General features: G+C 42.3%; 1 protein-coding gene across 3 annotated transcripts in view; it reads right to left on the bottom strand.

The window, feature by feature from the left end:
* ccdc9 (coiled-coil domain containing 9) overlaps positions 1–13,916 on the bottom strand; it is a 58,356-nt gene extending 44,440 nt beyond the window's left edge. Inside the window, exons 1-6 of one of the 3 annotated variants that reach the window (XM_034231860.1) lie at positions 13,477–13,916; positions 12,141–12,220; positions 11,865–11,969; positions 9,887–10,036; positions 933–1,493; positions 479–562 (exon numbers count right to left, since the gene is read on the bottom strand). In XM_034231860.1, coding sequence (XP_034087751.1) covers positions 479–562; positions 933–1,493; positions 9,887–10,036; positions 11,865–11,969; positions 12,141–12,143 — 903 coding nt within the window. In that variant the 5' untranslated portion in view covers positions 12,144–12,220; positions 13,477–13,916. The remainder of the gene's footprint in view (positions 1–478; positions 563–932; positions 1,494–9,886; positions 10,037–11,864; positions 11,970–12,140; positions 12,221–13,476) is intronic. The other 2 variants (XM_034231859.1, XM_034231861.1) reach the window with 2 other exon arrangements.
* Between the last annotated feature and the right edge of the window lie 3,483 nt (positions 13,917–17,399).

Raw genomic sequence — 17,399 nt, 5'->3', positions numbered from 1 at the left:
AGCAGGAGGAATAAAGTTGCGGGATCTTTGGATACCGATGCAGTTTCGATTTTCAAGCGGATGGTTAAAGCAAGACTGAAAGCGGACTACGGTTACTTTTGCTTAACAAAAAATGTGGGAGAATTTGAGGCCATGTGGTTAAAAACGCTTTGTGTTCTGTGGAGAATGAGGATCTTATTTTCAGTCGTTGTCTGAACTGACAATGTGTGTCAATGTGTCCGTTTGGTTATTTGCTCTGTGAATAAAAGTGTTTTTTAAAAAAAAAAATTCTCTCTCTCTCTCTCTCAAAATGATGGGCAGCGAAAAAGTCTAGCGCAACCTCTGCATTTAACAAGTTTCTTCAGAAAGTTAAGTGTTTCAAGATCAACAATAAAGCCGACAATTATAACAGTGTGAGAAGAGAGATGCCATCTCATGAGTTGAAACACTTTATATGTATAGTAATAATAATAATCTTAATAAACAGAGACTCTCTTACCTGCTGTCCTCTCTCATATTCTGCTATTTTCTCCATTTCTTCATTCATCTTCTCAATGTTCTGTCTCCTCTTCTCCTCCCACTCCTGTCCAAAACACAGGGCAGCATCATCAGTGACAGATCACAATGTAGGACGTGAACTTGGCCTTCAGAATGAGGCTCAAACTTTTTTGCTGAACAAGCCTGGCTTTAATCATGCAGGAATAATGTTGGTCTGAAAGAAGCCTTGGTCAAATAAAATTCCAACACTTTCTCTTCCATGTAAACTTATAACAAATGTATAACGCGTGTAGTAGGGCTGTACGATAATGGCGAAACTGATAATAACAATTATTTTTGACCAATATTGAGATCATATTGATGTATCTCTTCCTGAGTGGCCAGGTTTCAAGTCTAGTCCCCTCTCTATCCCCATTTTCTGCACATTCACTTTGATCAATAAAGCTCATCCTCACCTTGGATTTCCTGTCTGGGCCACCTGGTGTCCCACCTGGTGTTCCACCTGGTGATCCACCTGGTGTTCCTTCTCCTCCTTCTCCTCCCCCCCTCCCCCTTCCTTCTCCTCCTCTTCCTCTCCTCCCTCCTCCTCCTCTGCGTCCCGGTCCTCCCGCCTCCCCAGGTTCTCCCTCTCTGGGTGTCCTGGGCTCCCATTCTCTCCTCTCCTGGCGCCCCCCTCTCTGACCTCCCCGACTCATTCGTCCTGACCCCATCTTCCTCTGGGGGCTGTGCTCGCTGTTTGGCCGCCGCTGGCCTTCACTGGGACCTCCTTGGGGGCTGTCATATGGCTCTCTGTGCCCGTCGCTCTGCCCTCGTTGGCCCTCACCGGGACCACGGCGGTGGCCCTCACTGGGCCCCCGGTGACTCTCATTGGGCCCCCGGTGGCCCTCGCTGGGCCCCCGGTGGCCCTCGCTGGGCCATCGCTGGGCGTCACTGGGCCATCGCTGGGCATCACTCTCCTCTGAGGTTTTCCGAGCTCGAGGCGTTACAGGTTTCCAATCGTTTACGACTCTCTTGTCCTGCAGGGAACACACACAGAGAATTTGTCTAAATTTACTCAGTCACATATTTTAATCTTTACTTGTAGAGCAAGGACTTTTAGGGGTTGTGCCGGCCATCAGCGAACCGAGCCGGCCGTCAGCGGGCCGTTGACGGCTGGCTGTTCTGTGATTCTCCAGAACACACAGATGGCAAGTCTGCCCCTGTATTCCACCGGGTCACCGCGGCGCAGACAGACCCGGTGGAATACAGGGTCTACCGCGTTTAGGACCCGTATATCAGAACCGAAATTGTGTATTTTGTATGGGTACCCAGCATTTTCTTATCGGTTCTCATCTGGAACCGAGTTTCGGTTCCCAACCCTACTTTCTGGTCATCAAAATGTCAGAAATTGGAGTCAACATCCTCAATAACCTCCCAAAAAAACTCAGAAATGGCCTAAATTGGCCAAGCCATTTATTTCGCAGTTATCTGCATATGCTAATTAAGGCAATTTATGCCAATTGTGCATATTGCCCAACATATGCAAGTCCGGCAGTTTCTATGTGCGGGGGATCCGTACTATACATTTCTATCATAAAACGTTGGGGTACTCAACATTTCCGGGTTCACAATAGACTATGAGCTGGCAAGTAGACTATTAGGCCTGATTATCAAGAACCTCAGCGATGCAACGCCAGCGTAAATATCCTGATCAATAACGGATTACGTAATGTACATTTCTCTCATATGATGTTTGAATAGAAACAGAACAGTCTGGCTAATAGAAGAACAAGATTTTGAGCCAACAAACTGAATAATACTAAGTATCAACTTAAAGGTGATGATATGTCAATGTTGTGTGCGCTGGGTGCCCTAGGGGCAGGGGCACCGTAAGGGGGTGAAAAGTTAGGACGATTCTAAGGGCCCGTTACTGACAGGGGCCCCAAAAAAATGTAGAACATTAAGAAAAAATGTTTACGTAACTTTTCATCAATCATCAATAATTAACATTAATATAACGTCATATTGATAATGTACTCACTAAACTTACGATTCATTTAACTTATTTTCTTCCAAAAGTTAGTTATCCAAAGCATCGAACACCCCCCTCTATTTACATGTAATGGTTTGGTCCTGCCTCCAAACGCTGTGCGGCACCGGCCCTTTCTAGCAGAGAGTGAGAGCATGTGAGGAGGGATGCTAGTACACTTACGTGTGTACGATGTCTCAACGACTAACAAAGTCAGGCTTTCAAGAAAGAAAAGAAAGGAGAGAAAGACAAGAGAGAGGGACTAAAGGGTGACAGTATGTCACCCAGTTTTTCAAAAGAAAAGGTAGGTGTGGCCCATGAGTGGTGGAAATTAGTCTGTTAGCTAAGCGTAGTCCATTTTAGCTGGCCCGGCTAAAATAACTGGATGGCCTACTGCCTGTCAGCCTTCCATCTGTGCACAAACTTATCTCGTGCCCTCATTGGTCATGTGCGCGTTCGTGTGTGTTGGAGGAGGGGCTCTGTAAGGAAGTGGCAGATTTTTTCCTGTTGTGTATTTTCAAATTCAAAAATTTCAAAATGACCTACCCCACCTTTAAGTACTGTTAATATCTTCACAGAAAATGCAGAAGTTTTTCATTTCACTCCTCTTTTAGCTGACATTTAATAAATGCAGGTACATTTTTAGCAGCTATTCATACTAAATCAGTTGTCCCTCCCCCTGGTGCCAGGACCAACAGATCCATCTTTAGGCTCCGCAGCCCTGTCCATTTACACTTTAATACCCGCTTATTTTGTAGTTGGCATGTATATTTAATTTAAAAAATCTGCTGCTTATGTTATTTTTTTTGTTATAGCATTTTATAAATGATAATATTGGTGTTAATGTTCACTTTATTTTAATTTAAGAGGTCATGTATATTTTTAAATGTTCCATTCAAAAATGTTAAAAAGGCATGTACACCATAAAAGATTACTATTGAGATCTATTGTCAGGAATGTTAGTGTTATATCAAATAGTGAATTATACTGCAGCAGAATGGTGCAGTAGAATTTGCAGTCTGCACAGTGTTATATTTTCACCGCTCAGTGTCAGTAAATATTGTGCAGTTATTGGACTACAAGATAGATGCAAGCCTGTACAGGTAGAGTTATTTAAAGCATAAATGAGTGGGTTGGGTTCTGGAGGTGTGGTTACAGCAATTGTGCTTGGTTGGCGTGGCCTGGGCCTGGTGGTGGGGCCCAATGTGATATCTTTTCATGGGGCCCAAAATCCCTGACGGCACCCCTGCCTAGGGGCCAAAAGAGTGGGCCCCACAGGCTGCAAAGCACTTCAGATCTGAAAGTCTGCACACATGTCAGACAAAATGTCCCTACAAGTTTATTATTCTATCATAACTATTGCAATAATTGCATGCATACTGTTTTAGATTTTCTTTTTCTACACCTTCTCAGAATGTGCAAGATGTATTCAGCTGCTTCCCTTGTTTCCACTTTAAAGGAGACTTTGCTGGGCCCAGACAGCCGTTAGGTGCCGGAACTCTCTTCCTCTGTTTATATTGTTGCACTCTATTAACAGCAAAGATCTTCAAAGAATGAATCTAGAATATTTCCTAGTGATGATAAGATTGAAATGCCCATCCCTATTGAAAGGCAGACTGGACATGAAGATAATCTAATCAAGAATAGGCAGAGCAATTTGGATGGCACACACTAAACTGATGAAAACCCTTTTCAACCTGGAACCTCTCATACAATACAGTGTGTGTGTGTGTGTGTGTGTGTGTGTGTGTGTGTGTGTGTGTGTGTGTGTGTGTGTGTGTGTGTGTGTGTGTGTGTGTATGTATGTTAATTGTTACAGCTCAAATGCATTGCAATAACTTCCATGTTAAAAAAAGACTTTAAAAAGCTGAATATTTTAAAAAGTATAACATATTTTGAAAAAGTTGAAAGTGTCCCATCATGTGCTGAAAAGGCTGAATAGTTTGATATTTGAATGGTTCCTGCAGCTGAAATTAGGCTGAAGGAGTTAAATAAAGATATTAAATGTAAGCAGTAGTGATTGAATGTTTACAAACACCTGTGTGTGTAAACCCAGAGATCAAAGGTTTCCATGGTGTCTGCTCTGATGATGTCACTCACACGTGTGTGTGTGTGTGTGTGTGTGTGTGTGTGTGTGTGTGTGTGTGTGTGTGTGTGTGTGTGTGGCTCCAATCTGCCCAGCAACACCATGTCAACCAACTGCAGCACTGAGTCCCATAAGAATGCATTGGGGATTATATCTGACAATTTTGCCACCTGTTCAAAAACTATGGCTCTTGTCAAAAAATGACCAGACCGTGAGCATCAGGGAATAAGTGTTTAAAAAGCTGAATATTTCAAAAAGTATAACATATTTTTAAAAAGTTGAAGCTTTCCCATCGATTCCTGAACAAGCTGAATAGTTTAATATTTGAATGGTTTCTGTAGCTGAAAATAAGCTGAAGTTATGGAGTGCCAAAGTATTGGCTGAAATAAGTTTAAGTTTAAGTTTAAGGGGAAGAATAAAGATTTGAAGAACTATAGTGGAATGCTGTAAACAGCATTCCACTATAGTTCTATGAAAACAAGCCCAAAAGAAGCAACACATACATGATGTTGTGTAATTTGAAACCAAAACTAAGGCCTCAGGATGAATTTAAGACGTGAACATGGTCATTTTTGTTTTGTAACATTAAATAAAATAATAAAAATATTCTGATCTCCCCCTTGATATGTGGCAGGAGTATGGCTCCTGATGGCTCGCTGAGCTGATGGGCTTGTAATAGGGTCTGATCTCCCGGCCCTTTGGTATATTTGGTTGCATGGAGTGAGGCTCCAGTTTAGAGAACGAGAGTAGAGAATGAGAGACAGTAGGGGCAGGGAATGAGAGACATTGCATGTAATACGACGTATCTGAGAGATATAATTACTAGGGCTGTCAGTCGATTAAAATATTTAATCGCGATTAATCGCATGATTGTCCATAATTAATCGCACATTTTTGATCTGTTCTAAATGTACCTCAGAGGAATATTTTTCAAGTTTTTAATACTCTTATCAACATATGAGTGGACAAATATGCTTTATGCTAATGTTTATTATCATTTGAACAATGACAAATATTCTCATGAATATTAAACACAACAACCTCTGAACATTACAAATATTCGCCTTCGTGTGTGTGTGTGTGTGTGTGTGTGTGTGTGTGTGTGTGTGTGTGTGTGTGTGTGTGTGTGTGTGTGTGTGTGTGTGTGTGTGTGTGTGTGTGTGTGTGTGTGTGTGTGTGTGTGTGATGGATCGTTGGAGCTATGTGCAACTCAAGGCATATGCTCGAACGGGAGCTGCCTGGACGCTGCAATCATGTTGCGCACACTATCCGTGCTGAGTGTGCTGACTTTTCGTACAATGTCCCACTGTCTGGCTTCCTGCATAAAGTCAAGTGCTCGGCGCAGTTGTCGGCGAAATGTCGCTCCTCTGTTTTCATTTAAACAGCTCCATATCCGTTAGCGCAGCTAGCTAGCACCAGATGCTAACAACAACAATGCACGTAAGGTCTCTCTCTCGCTCGAGCTACACATACACACACCCTCCCGGTCCTCCCAATAGCCAGTCGGTGCCTGCCGGTGAGCGTGGAAGTGTGGTCTGCCACAAGTGGGCGGCAGGAGCGGGGCTGTCAGCATCAGCTTGTAGATGGTATTTTAAACTCGATGCGCTCTGAAACTACGGGGCGGCCGAGGAAAAAAAATACACATGCGTTAAATCGCGTTAAAATAATTAGTGGCGTTAATTTTTTTTTGCGTTAACGCGTTATTAACGCGTTAACTTGACAGCCCTAATAATTACACCACCACCAGTTATATGCGTATCTTACCAGTGTTAAGGTTTGAGAGATCTTTGGTTAGCCAACGCTGTGTGGATAACGGTCGGATCTGAGAATAAGTTTGACTATGGAATAAGAGAAAATGCTGCGGAGCTGGGGTCATAGCATCTGATATTAAATTGGATGCCGACGAGCAGGCTGCAAATGTACTGGGGCTTGAAATGCCGGTCATCCGTACAATAGCAAATAAAGGCGCACGCCTTGTTGATAGTAACGGGTTTAAGAGGCATGCGTAGTGTGACGCAAGACATGGCAAATGTATGCCAGGCAAAGTCGTACGTTTTGATAGTAGACTTGGCTAAGCCTTCTCATAAAGCTCTAGCTGAGTCGAGGTAGCCCGTGATGGGGTTGAATTTAAATATAGAGCTATGAGGTGGAATGGGGGAATCCTGATCGGTCGTGGATTGGCGTCTGGGCAGATTCTCCGGAAAGCCTGAAAGTTGAACGAGAGAGAGCGTCAGCGAAAGTGTTGAGGTGACCAGGAACGTGGCAAGCTGAAATTATGAAGTTATGAGTGATTGAAGACCATGTGATGCTTCTCATAAAGGGCATCATGTCTTTAGCGGAAGACCACCCTTTATTGATGACGCATACTGCTGCTTCGTTGTCGCATAGGACTGAAATGCGTTTGTGTGTGTCCAGAGATGGCCCCATACGTGACAAGCTACAGGGTACATTTCGTGCATTGCGGAGGATGGAGCGAGACGGGAGATGGGGGACGGCCATGAGCCTGCGAACCATTCTCCCTGGAAAACCCCCCAAAACCCGCGGAAGGGGCCGCGTCTGTGAAAAACCTCAGGGAGTCAGAGGAATGCACCAGGTCATCGTAGAAGAACGAGATGCCGTTCCAGTGGTCGAGGAGGTGGGACCAGAAGCGTAGATCGGAGCGGCAGCCCTCGTCTAGGGAAATCAGGTCGTGGAGATTATTGACGGAAGACGCCGGCGTGAGAAGGCGGGAGATGAAGGAGCGCCCTTGCGGGATGACGCGCGTGGCGAAATTCGGGTGCCCGAGGAGAGAGAGCAGTTTTTGTTCTGTGAGTTTTTTTTTTTGTTGTTTTTTTTGCCTCGCTGTGGGATTTCGCTATATCTCGAATGCGCTGCAGTTTGTCGGAGGGAAGGGATGCCTTCATATCGATGGAGTTCAGGGTGATGCCGAGAAACTCCAGACTGGAGACGGGACCCGATGTTTTCTCTTTTGCCGGAGGAACTCCGAGCGCCTGGAAGCAGTGTTTAAGTTTGTTAATGGACGTGCCGGAGTTGTCGCATGGAGGGTCTAGGAAAGCTTTTATGGTAATGCAGGAATACGTTTTGCGTAATTCTGGTTTAGATCCCCGATTAGCGCCAAGTAGCAGTCTAGCTCGTGTCTTCTCTCGGGATAAACTGAGCAAATCACGTCCCTGTAAACTCCGAAAGCTACAAGGAACTGCCCGATATTAAGGTCTCTATTGAGGCGGGGATCTGATGCCTTAAAGACTGCTGTTATTCCTCCCCCGGAGGCAATATTTGCTTCGCACTCGGGAGAGGGTAGAAGGAGGCTGACCAAATTGATGACTTTGCCTTGTAGTATTTTTGCCCTCAGCCGGTTTGAAATGTTAGCTGCCTTTGGCATGTAAGGTCTGCCTAGGGGTAGGGCTAGAGTGGCTGAGGCCAGGGAATGAGCATAGGCCCCGTCTTGCGGAAGTGAAAATAAACCATGGTGTTGGTGATCTACGGTGTTGTCATTCTTATTTGAACAGCAAGACCGCTAATACCCTATTTCAACAATCACACTCCCTGTAATTGACACCATTAATAGTTAGTTTAGCTTCTCACCATAATTTGCTGTGGCCCACTGATGTTAACGATCGTAACTGAAAGGCTGCCTGCCAAAAGTAAACATTCAGCCACGTGACTTGCAAATTCTCGCGAGTTTTACACGAGACGGATCCTTTCTAGCCATACCCCTGGGAGCGACGTAGAAAATTGAGCTGCAGTGATAGTGGAAGAGGCGGAGGTGGATGCTCTCTCCAGAGATTGCAACCGTGCATCGATGTTGTGCAGGGAGTTGGCCAGGGATTGTAGCGATGAGATGATGCTGGTGTCTGCTGGTCTGCGGAGCTCCCTGGGAAGAGAGGGTTGGCGGGAAGAGGGTTTTTCTTCTTAGCCGGAGGGGCCTCTGCGTAGGCTGATTTGCAAGATCTTTTGCCCCTGCGTGTGCGCCCGGTTAGGGGGCCTGCTGGATCGGCTGACTCCTGCCTGGGAAGACGGCTTGTAGCGAGTACTGCCAAGTCGCGGAGCTGAGAAAGGGGAAGGCCTGGAGCGGGGGAGATGCCCTGCTCGTCGAGTTGAGAAATGAGAAAGCCTGTCTCTGCTGAGGGGGAGCCGGTTTGGGAGGCTAACCGGGCGCTGGTGCGCCGGCCGCCTGAGGATGTGGAAGCAGTCTCGCAGATGTTGCTGGGATCGAATCCTCCTGGAAGGGATCTTGGTCCGAATCGGACAGGATTTGTTTTATCGTGTCGAGTGACGCAGCGAGTAGATAACTGTGCTTGCATCAATTCTCCTGAACGATGCTACGGGGGAGAGAAGAGCGGATTTAAACGTTTTGCCTGGTGTGCTGATTGGCTGTGGGAAATAAGACGCAGCCGATTGGTTAGCTGGGGTGAGTTGCGCCTTTTGCTTATTGAGAAAGGGGGCGAGTGAGTGAGGGAGAATTGTGAATGAAAGCGTGGGAACCAGTCTTCCTGAAAGAATTTATGCTGAGCTTCATTTGACAGGATGTTTGACATTTTTAAAACAAACAGATGTATAATTTATTAAACTAAACACATAATGAAGATTAAAGGTGCTTTCCAAATACATTTGTTCTCCCACACTTACGCTCTTATTCCATCCCTGCAGCTCAGCCTTTTGTGATATCCATTAGATTTTTTCTATTCAAAGAAAATAATCCACTATTTCCAACAATTACAAAAGCAACATTTCTGTCAAATACATTCCACCAGGCACCATACAGATATAACCTCATTTTGTTCATCATATATTTAGAATAGTTTGTGTAACAAAAAATACAATTATCACTAAAGACATATTTTGCTCTTATTTCTATTGTTTCTACAACTTTCTTCTACAATACGTTGTTGTATTTTTACATTGGAATATCACTTTTTGCTGTTATTTTAACCAGATGTTCCTGCAGGTGTCACCGTTTCATCTTTTCTCATATTAAGTAGTTTCTTCATAGTTCTGATGATGATGCTTGTATTTAACAACTCAGCCTTTTTAACATGAATGTGCTTAAAGCTGGAAAACAACACATATCAAATGTCTTACGTGACTATGATCTGGCACTTCGTTTTGATGTATGTTTGTAAAAACCTATGTATTCCAAATGTTTCTACCACCCGAGATATGTAACACAAGAAGCAGGCAGAAGGCTGGTGCAGGGCATGATGGTTAAATCAAGGTTTGTCATATTATATAGTTTTATGGGATGAATGTGATCATGATTAACTGTCCCTATGCAGAGGTGGCATGATTTAAATCAGGTGCACATCATGTCTTACCCCTGTCTGCTTAGAGAGGTCGACTGTGACGGTGAAGTTCTCTTTGTCCGTCTTCCTCCTGTCTGCCTCCGGCTCGTGTGGGCGGGGTTTACGCTGGGTTGTCACGGCGATGCCCTCCTGCTCTGCTTTCTTCTTGTCTTCTTCAATTTCCTATTGACATCAGGTGACAACATGAGTGATATGAGACTACAGATTTGTCCAAAATATATTATCAAGGCTAATCCTGAGCACATTTTGGGCATGTATGTTCGAACCCCATAACCAAAATATTATTTTTGTACCTATTAATTACACATCACTAGGGTCATTTTGATGGATTTGAATCAGTGCAGATACGGTGAAAAACATTGAATGAGCTAACCACCCTATTTAGTAAATTGGTGGATTGACCATATAATTGAATTCAAACCGTAAACCAATTGAATGGCAATAGATTGTTGGGGAAATATTTTCCAAGGCCCATAACTTTGACCCAGTGTATCAGCTCATACTGTCCTGACTGAGCACATGCACCTGGAACCTTGGCTGCTGTGCTCTCAGTGTTCTGTCTCCCTGTTCCTGCCTGTTGGCGTCAGCTGATAGAGGTGTTATGATTCTATCTTGTTATGCAGCATGTTGATGATGCTCTCTGAACTAGCTAAATACATGGGTCTGGGGTAGAGTTCTTCAGAATTGATTGTGGCATCTCAACCGTGTGGTCAAACCGTGGCCCGTGACAAGTCTTGTGAATTCTCCGGCCGAAGCTCCAAATAAACCATCATTGTTTGCCATCAAAGCTCCAGCTCTCCTCATCTCTCTGAGTCCTGACTCCAATTGCTTCAGAAGTTTCCCCCACAGATATATAAAGTAAAAGCCAATCTTTTGCAGTTATTGTGAAGAAAAGCTTCTGGTTTTAAAAAAAAAGTGAGTGATAATCCCCTATATATATATATATATATTTATTAGGGCTGTCAGTCGATTAAAATATTTAATCGCGATTAATCGCATGATTGTCCATAGTTAATCGCACATTTTTTATCTGTTCTAAATGTACCTTAGAGGAATATTTTTTCAAGTTTTTAATACTCTTATCAACATATGAGTGGACAAATATGCTTTATGCTAATGTTTATTATCATTTGAACAATGACAAATATTCTCATGAATATTAAACACAACAACCTCTGAACATTACAAATATTCACCTCAATTCAACCTGGAACCTCTCTCATTCAATAATACAATACAAAGTGTGTGTGTGTGTGTGTGTGTGTGTGTGTGTGTATGTGTGTGTGTGTGTGTGTGTGTGTGTGTGTGTGTGTGTGTATGTGTGTGTGTGTGTGTGCGTGCGTGTGTGTGTGTGTGTGTGTGTGATGGATCGTTGGAGCTATGTGCAACTCAAGGCATATGCTCGAACCGGAGCTGCCTGGACGCTGCAATCATGTTGCGCGCACTATCCGTGCTGAGTGTGCTGACTTTTCGTACATTGTCCCACTGTCTGGCTTCCTGCATAAAGTCAAGTGCTCGGCGCAGTTGTCGGCGAAATGTCGCTCCTCTGTTTTCATTTAAACAGCTCCTTATATCCGTTAGCGCTGCTAGCTAGCACCAGATGCTAACAACAACAATACACGTAAGGTCTCTCTCTCGAACGCTCGGGCCACACACACCCTCCCGGTCCTCCCAACAGCCAGTCGGTGCTTGCCGGTGAGCGTGGAAGTGTGGTCTGCCACAAGCGGGCGGCAGGAGCGGGGCTGTCAGCATCAGCTTGTAGATGGTATTTTAAACTCGATGCGCTCTGAAACTACGGGGCGGCCGAGGAAAAAAAATGTATGCGTTAATCCCGTTAAAATAATTAGTGGCGTAATTTTTTTTTTGCGTTAACGCGTTAACTTGACAGCCCTAATATTTATATATGTGAGTGTAGTGCAGATGTATCACCAACTGTGGGTAGATGCAAAGATACATTTAGTGAGCGTTTGTGTGAAACAGTCCTCCATACCTGATACCTCTTGACCAGAGCTTCATTCTTCTTCCTCAGGGCTTCGATCCGTCTGTCCAACTCGGCATCCTTCTCCTCTTTAGTCTTGAGATCCACCGCTGAAGACTGCCACAGAGAGGGGGGGTTAGGAGAGAAAGGGAATGAGTTTGAGGCCAGACTTTAGTCCATGTCTAATATTGTAAGTGGTTAGATGGTCAACTGTCTCCAGAAACATTGTTACAAGTTTAACATTTGGTATTTCCCTGCCTTTCTATGGTTTTTCTCTCAATTACTCACCATTGCGGCTTCTGTCTTCAAACACAGTTGGCTGGCTGCTTGTTCCTCCTGCGGTGAGGAAGATGAAGACGATGATGATGCTGCAGCGTTAATCAGTCAAAGATTTGCCCATTAGTTGATTTACAATCCACTCAAATATGAGTTTTGCTCATTGTCCTGTTCACATTATTTTCTTTTTAAACACATTTGTATGAACATTGTTGGGGGGGAGCCAGAGATCTAAGAGTTTCATTGATGATTATTTTCTTTTTTAGAGAGCTAACCTACTTTATGTTGTGCAGTAATTATAATTTTGCGAGTAGTAATTCAATTTTTACTATTGCAATATTTACAATAATAATGATTATCTACGGTGCAAAAAATGAATTGATCGATAATTATTTGCAGACCCACTTGGCTCCAGTCTGAAGGGTCCATGGATAGAGGGTGTCGTTTTTCTCATACTGATATTCTGAACAATCTGTGCTGTTGTATTTGCTGTAAAGTGTCTCTACCGTAGGCTATTTTTATTATATGTACAGCACTTTGGCTCGACCAAAGATCGTTTATAAATGTGCTATATAAATAAAACTTGATTTGATTTGATGGCTGACCCTCTTCCCTTAGGACCTTATTGGGCGGGTCTACTATTGAGCAGGCCACTGCATTGAAGTACATGGTCCTCTTGAGTAATCAATATCATTTTTAAACTCATGTCTCCCTCTGTGACTCAAACTGATAAATAGGAAACTGCTGGCTGATAGACAGGCCGGCACACACATAACTGCAGTGTTTGATTGTGTGTACTTATTTTTAGATGTACGTCTTGAATTCCTATAGCCCTTCAAATAGTACAAGGCCTGTGATTAATTTGTAGGTTGTTTTCATATCAGGCTGATGTTTAAACATGTATTCCTGCTTATTGTAATGTCTGGTCTTGATGGAGCAATATCTTTGAGGCAATTCTCGTAACAACTTGTGACTACTTTCAGGAGTGAGTGTGTCTGAGTGTGTGTGTGTCACAAGAACCCAAATGGATAGATCCTGCATGTGTTCCAAAGCTTCTGTAAGCGTATTAGAGCTGCAGGTCAAAGTTACCTGGGTCACAACAAGTAACCATGGTACACAACGCACAGACTGACAGTGACTTTAAACAGCACGCTTATAAAGAGTTATGGATATTAATACACTCAACTCTTCTGGTAGTAACGTTAAGCACATGAGCCTTGTCTGTACTGATGCAGAGCACTGACCCGCCACGATGGAAACACAACACACACACGAAACCACGGACACACAACCAAACAGCAGAATATAAATATTTAAAGGCGTTAAGGAGAGACTTTGTTTGTGTTACCTGTTTCAGGGGGAGATGTAACGACTGTAACGACTGTAACGACCAATGTTGGACTCGTTGCTCTTTGCCAATTCCTGCGCCTCAATGAGTCCTCATAATTCGGCTTCCTGTTAGCTGCTAGCTAACTTCCTGCCAAATACTGACCTCCGTCTCGGTCGATTTAAAGAGACAGTTAACGATAAACTTCGTATTGCTACCACTTTATTAATACAGCAAACTGTTATTGTTGTTGTTGTTGTTTTTTAACAATGACTAAGATAATTGTAACGAATATGTTTTCTGTGCAGCACAAGTTTGCAATTCGCCAACGGTCCACTAGAGTGAGCCAGTGGTCAGTGAAAACTAGCCTACATATTCTGCCCATGATCCGAAAAGCCCCTCAATCATAGGGCCCTTCTCACTTCTCTTATTTTTCATTTCCTCGCTCTTCGGTATCACCGGAAGTTGATTTGTCTGCGCCATCTTGAGTAGCGTCCCAATGGCCTTATTTCTGCCAGAGGAGCGAGGAACGAGGAGCGATAATGGAGGAGCTATAACCGAGGAACCACCAGACCATCCATCGATGAAATACTCAGACACTCGCCCCGCCCCCTTACTGTGTATCGCTCACTGATTGGACGATGCAGCGCATGCACTGATCTGATGCTTCTTGACATGAGAGCAGTTTCCCAGCGGAGTGAAGAAAACACATGAACCTCACGGGAGTCACTCCTCAGTCTATACCGTGTTTTGTTGCAATTCATGTATCATTTAGTTACAAATATGTGATATATCTGAACAACAAAGTGGTCAAAAATCATTTTATTCATTTATTGGAAACATTTTCATGATCGCTTTTTTCGTTTTACATTTTCATTTATTGTCATTTCCATTCAGTCAGTCATTAAGTGCTATTAAAATGTTAATGTGCTACATATCCAAACAAACAAAGTGTGCATCCAATGAATGTTAATCTAACTGGGTTTTGATAGATAACATATCTCTTTTTCTTCTCTAAATTATTTTTATTTCTATTGTGCACTCTAATCAATATTAATCAAACTATTGTTCGTTTATACATTTTAAGAATGGCGTTTATCTTTTTTGAGAATGAGTTCTTATTTGATTTAATGTATTTGGGTTCTACAACAGATGATACAAATGTTTGTGAATGGCTGTGATTACAGCAGCATTGGATATTCCTGCACCACCTTTTGGGTTCTCTGAATCAGTGTGTTGGTGAAGAGTTGCTCACTGCAAACAGAAGAAGTGTGCAAAGAACGCATCTCTGAGGAGATATTGACATGTTGCTTGTGCCTCGTTGCCAAGGCAACAGTGGTGTGAAGAGGTACTGCGGTTTTGGGGGATTTCTGCTGTACAGAGGACAACGTGTGTCTGCCAAGTGATTCCTTCCCTCATCCCAATGCCAGGGAGAGTTTCCTTGGAGCCCACTGACCAGGGCCGGTCCTAGCTTTTTTGGGGACCCTGCCACTAACTACAGCTGCATCACTAACTGTGCTCATTATGACAAGATCTTGAGACATGCTTGTCTCAGATTGTTCAGACTCTGAAGGAATGATGCAATGATTTTACAGCATAATTGTGCAAGAGTTTCCCAGGGGGTGGTGTAGAAACCTTCATGCTTAGTGTTTAGATAAGAGGCTGCTGGTTTAAATGATGGTCTGGAATACTGAAAAGATTAAAGTTTAATATTCTTGGTTAGCAAACAAGACATCTGATTATTATGTCACACATAATAATCTTGTTATAGAAACTAGCTATGGGTAAAACGTGTGGTTGTTATACCATTGTTATCATGAACAAAAGATAAATAAGGAAATAGTATCTGCTTAAAGATGAACGGATTTCATAGAGAGGATTAGTTATTGTGAATACTCCACAAGGTATCTACTAATGTATTTTAAAGAACCAAATTTAAAGAACTTGAATTGACTTGATAAATAAGTGAAGATAAGAAGATGTATTAACCATGAATTAATCAATTGGTAAATAAAAAATAGCAGTAAAGAGGAAAACTATTAGAGTGAAGTGAAAAATCATCCTAAAACACACTGATGGAAAAGGGGGGGGGGGGCATGATGGAAGTATGCACTAGACTTTAAGTAGTGGGTGTTTGGGAGTTAGGAGTATAGTGTATAACCATATTCTTCAATCTTTTCATCATATTTACAAATTATTCTTTTAGAGTTTTTATTCATGTGTGAATTTGGTAGTGTTTTAATTTGTTACAGTATTGATCAGTTCAAAGGGAGAGTTTTAGTAACATCTCTATAAGATCAGACAAATATGTATTTATATAGGTCATGTTGAAGGGAAAGCACGTTCTAAACCAAATATAGTATTTCAATTTGAGGTACTGGTTTCACCATTGTGGCATTGTTATTACCATAGGAGGGCTTTCGGATGGACATACGAAATGACTTCTGTTTTTAAATTCTTGATAAAAGGAAGGAGTAATTGTTGCATGTTCGGACACCCAAGGTTCCACGCACTGTTAAAGAGGGTAACATTGTTCTTTAAGTGCACCAGAATTGAAGATAAATTAATATAATGAGTTATGAAATACATAGCAGAGCTTTACAGATCCTAATCATGTTTTGACTCAAGAAAATAATTATATGCACAAGTTTCTGATCTATTAGACATTTTAATATAAGATTAGGTGTTAATGAACTGCAGTAGTAGTACTATAAGGAAGTGAGTTTTGTACCAAGTTGCAGGGAATGTGGGAAACAGCTGTCCCAATGAAAAGTTAGAGATATCTGGAAAATTATAGTTGTAATCGTGAATTAATAAATGATGACTGATTTTTGTAGACAAAGGATACTGGCCTAAGCTGAAATATCAAAGTCTCTGCAGAGCACGACACATGGCCAAAAAGACTGAGACCAAATGACCTTTGACCCTGGACAGTGTGACTTGAGAAGGCACTGTCAATGACTGACTCTGGGGTGAACCTGACCAAACAAGACTTTACAACCTGACAGTGTGAGTGAGTGTATGTCTGCATGTGATCAGTGCAACTGCATGATTTAAAACAATGACTAATCAAGCATGCTTTTGGACTAACACATTATTCTGGGGCTCTGTGGGAAATGAGAGGTTTCCTAAAAATGTGTGACCCGTTTCTAATCTACTTGATATTTCATTCCCACAGAACTCAAAACTCAAACTAAAACTAAAAAAAAACTAAAAAATATTAAAAAAACTAAAAACTCAAACTAAAACATGAAGATTCTGTTTCTTTTAGGACTGAAAGATGGAGAGAAACACTTCATTTCACTGGAGTGTTTACTGTGGAAAATGATGGATGTACATTTGTGAATAATGTTTGGTATTTTCTTATAATCAATTATTACCTAAAGGTTTTCTTCCCATACAGGATTTTGTTACACATGGGTTCATGTGTAACAAAAGGGGGAGTGTCTGACCATTGATTGACAGTTTTAGAATTAACCTGCTCCATATCTGGGGATAAGATACTGTTTGGTGAATGTTGACATGTTTCTAATATTGATTGAGTTATAACAGGTAACACAGATACAGAATCAGTGGCCAAGGGGCTACTGTGAGAGATGTAATTCCAGAATGGAATACTGAAGAAGTTGACCTGTGAGTAATGTTTCAACAGGTATAAAAGTAACTGAGGTTTAAAATGAAGAAAGAACATATTACAGTTAAAGCTAAAACATAGTAATGTAATGAGACAGCATTTAATTTAGACAACATCATGTAACTAGCCTGGTAAAGAAGTAAAAGCCATAGACTTTATTGTTTAGGTCATTATGGGGATATACATTTCATCTAAATTCATAATAGAAAGACATTTGATGACAGTTTGTTGGAATTCTGTATTCATTTTTTCAGCTTGATAATATCTAAGCACTGACAGGTAGAAGCAGTATCACCAGGAAATCATTCAC

Source organism: Gymnodraco acuticeps, unplaced genomic scaffold, assembly GCF_902827175.1.
Source record: "Gymnodraco acuticeps unplaced genomic scaffold, fGymAcu1.1, whole genome shotgun sequence".
NCBI lineage: Eukaryota > Metazoa > Chordata > Actinopteri > Perciformes > Bathydraconidae > Gymnodraco > Gymnodraco acuticeps.
Note: the sequence above shows the minus strand (reverse complement) of the source record. Positions and strands in the feature narration are given on the sequence as shown.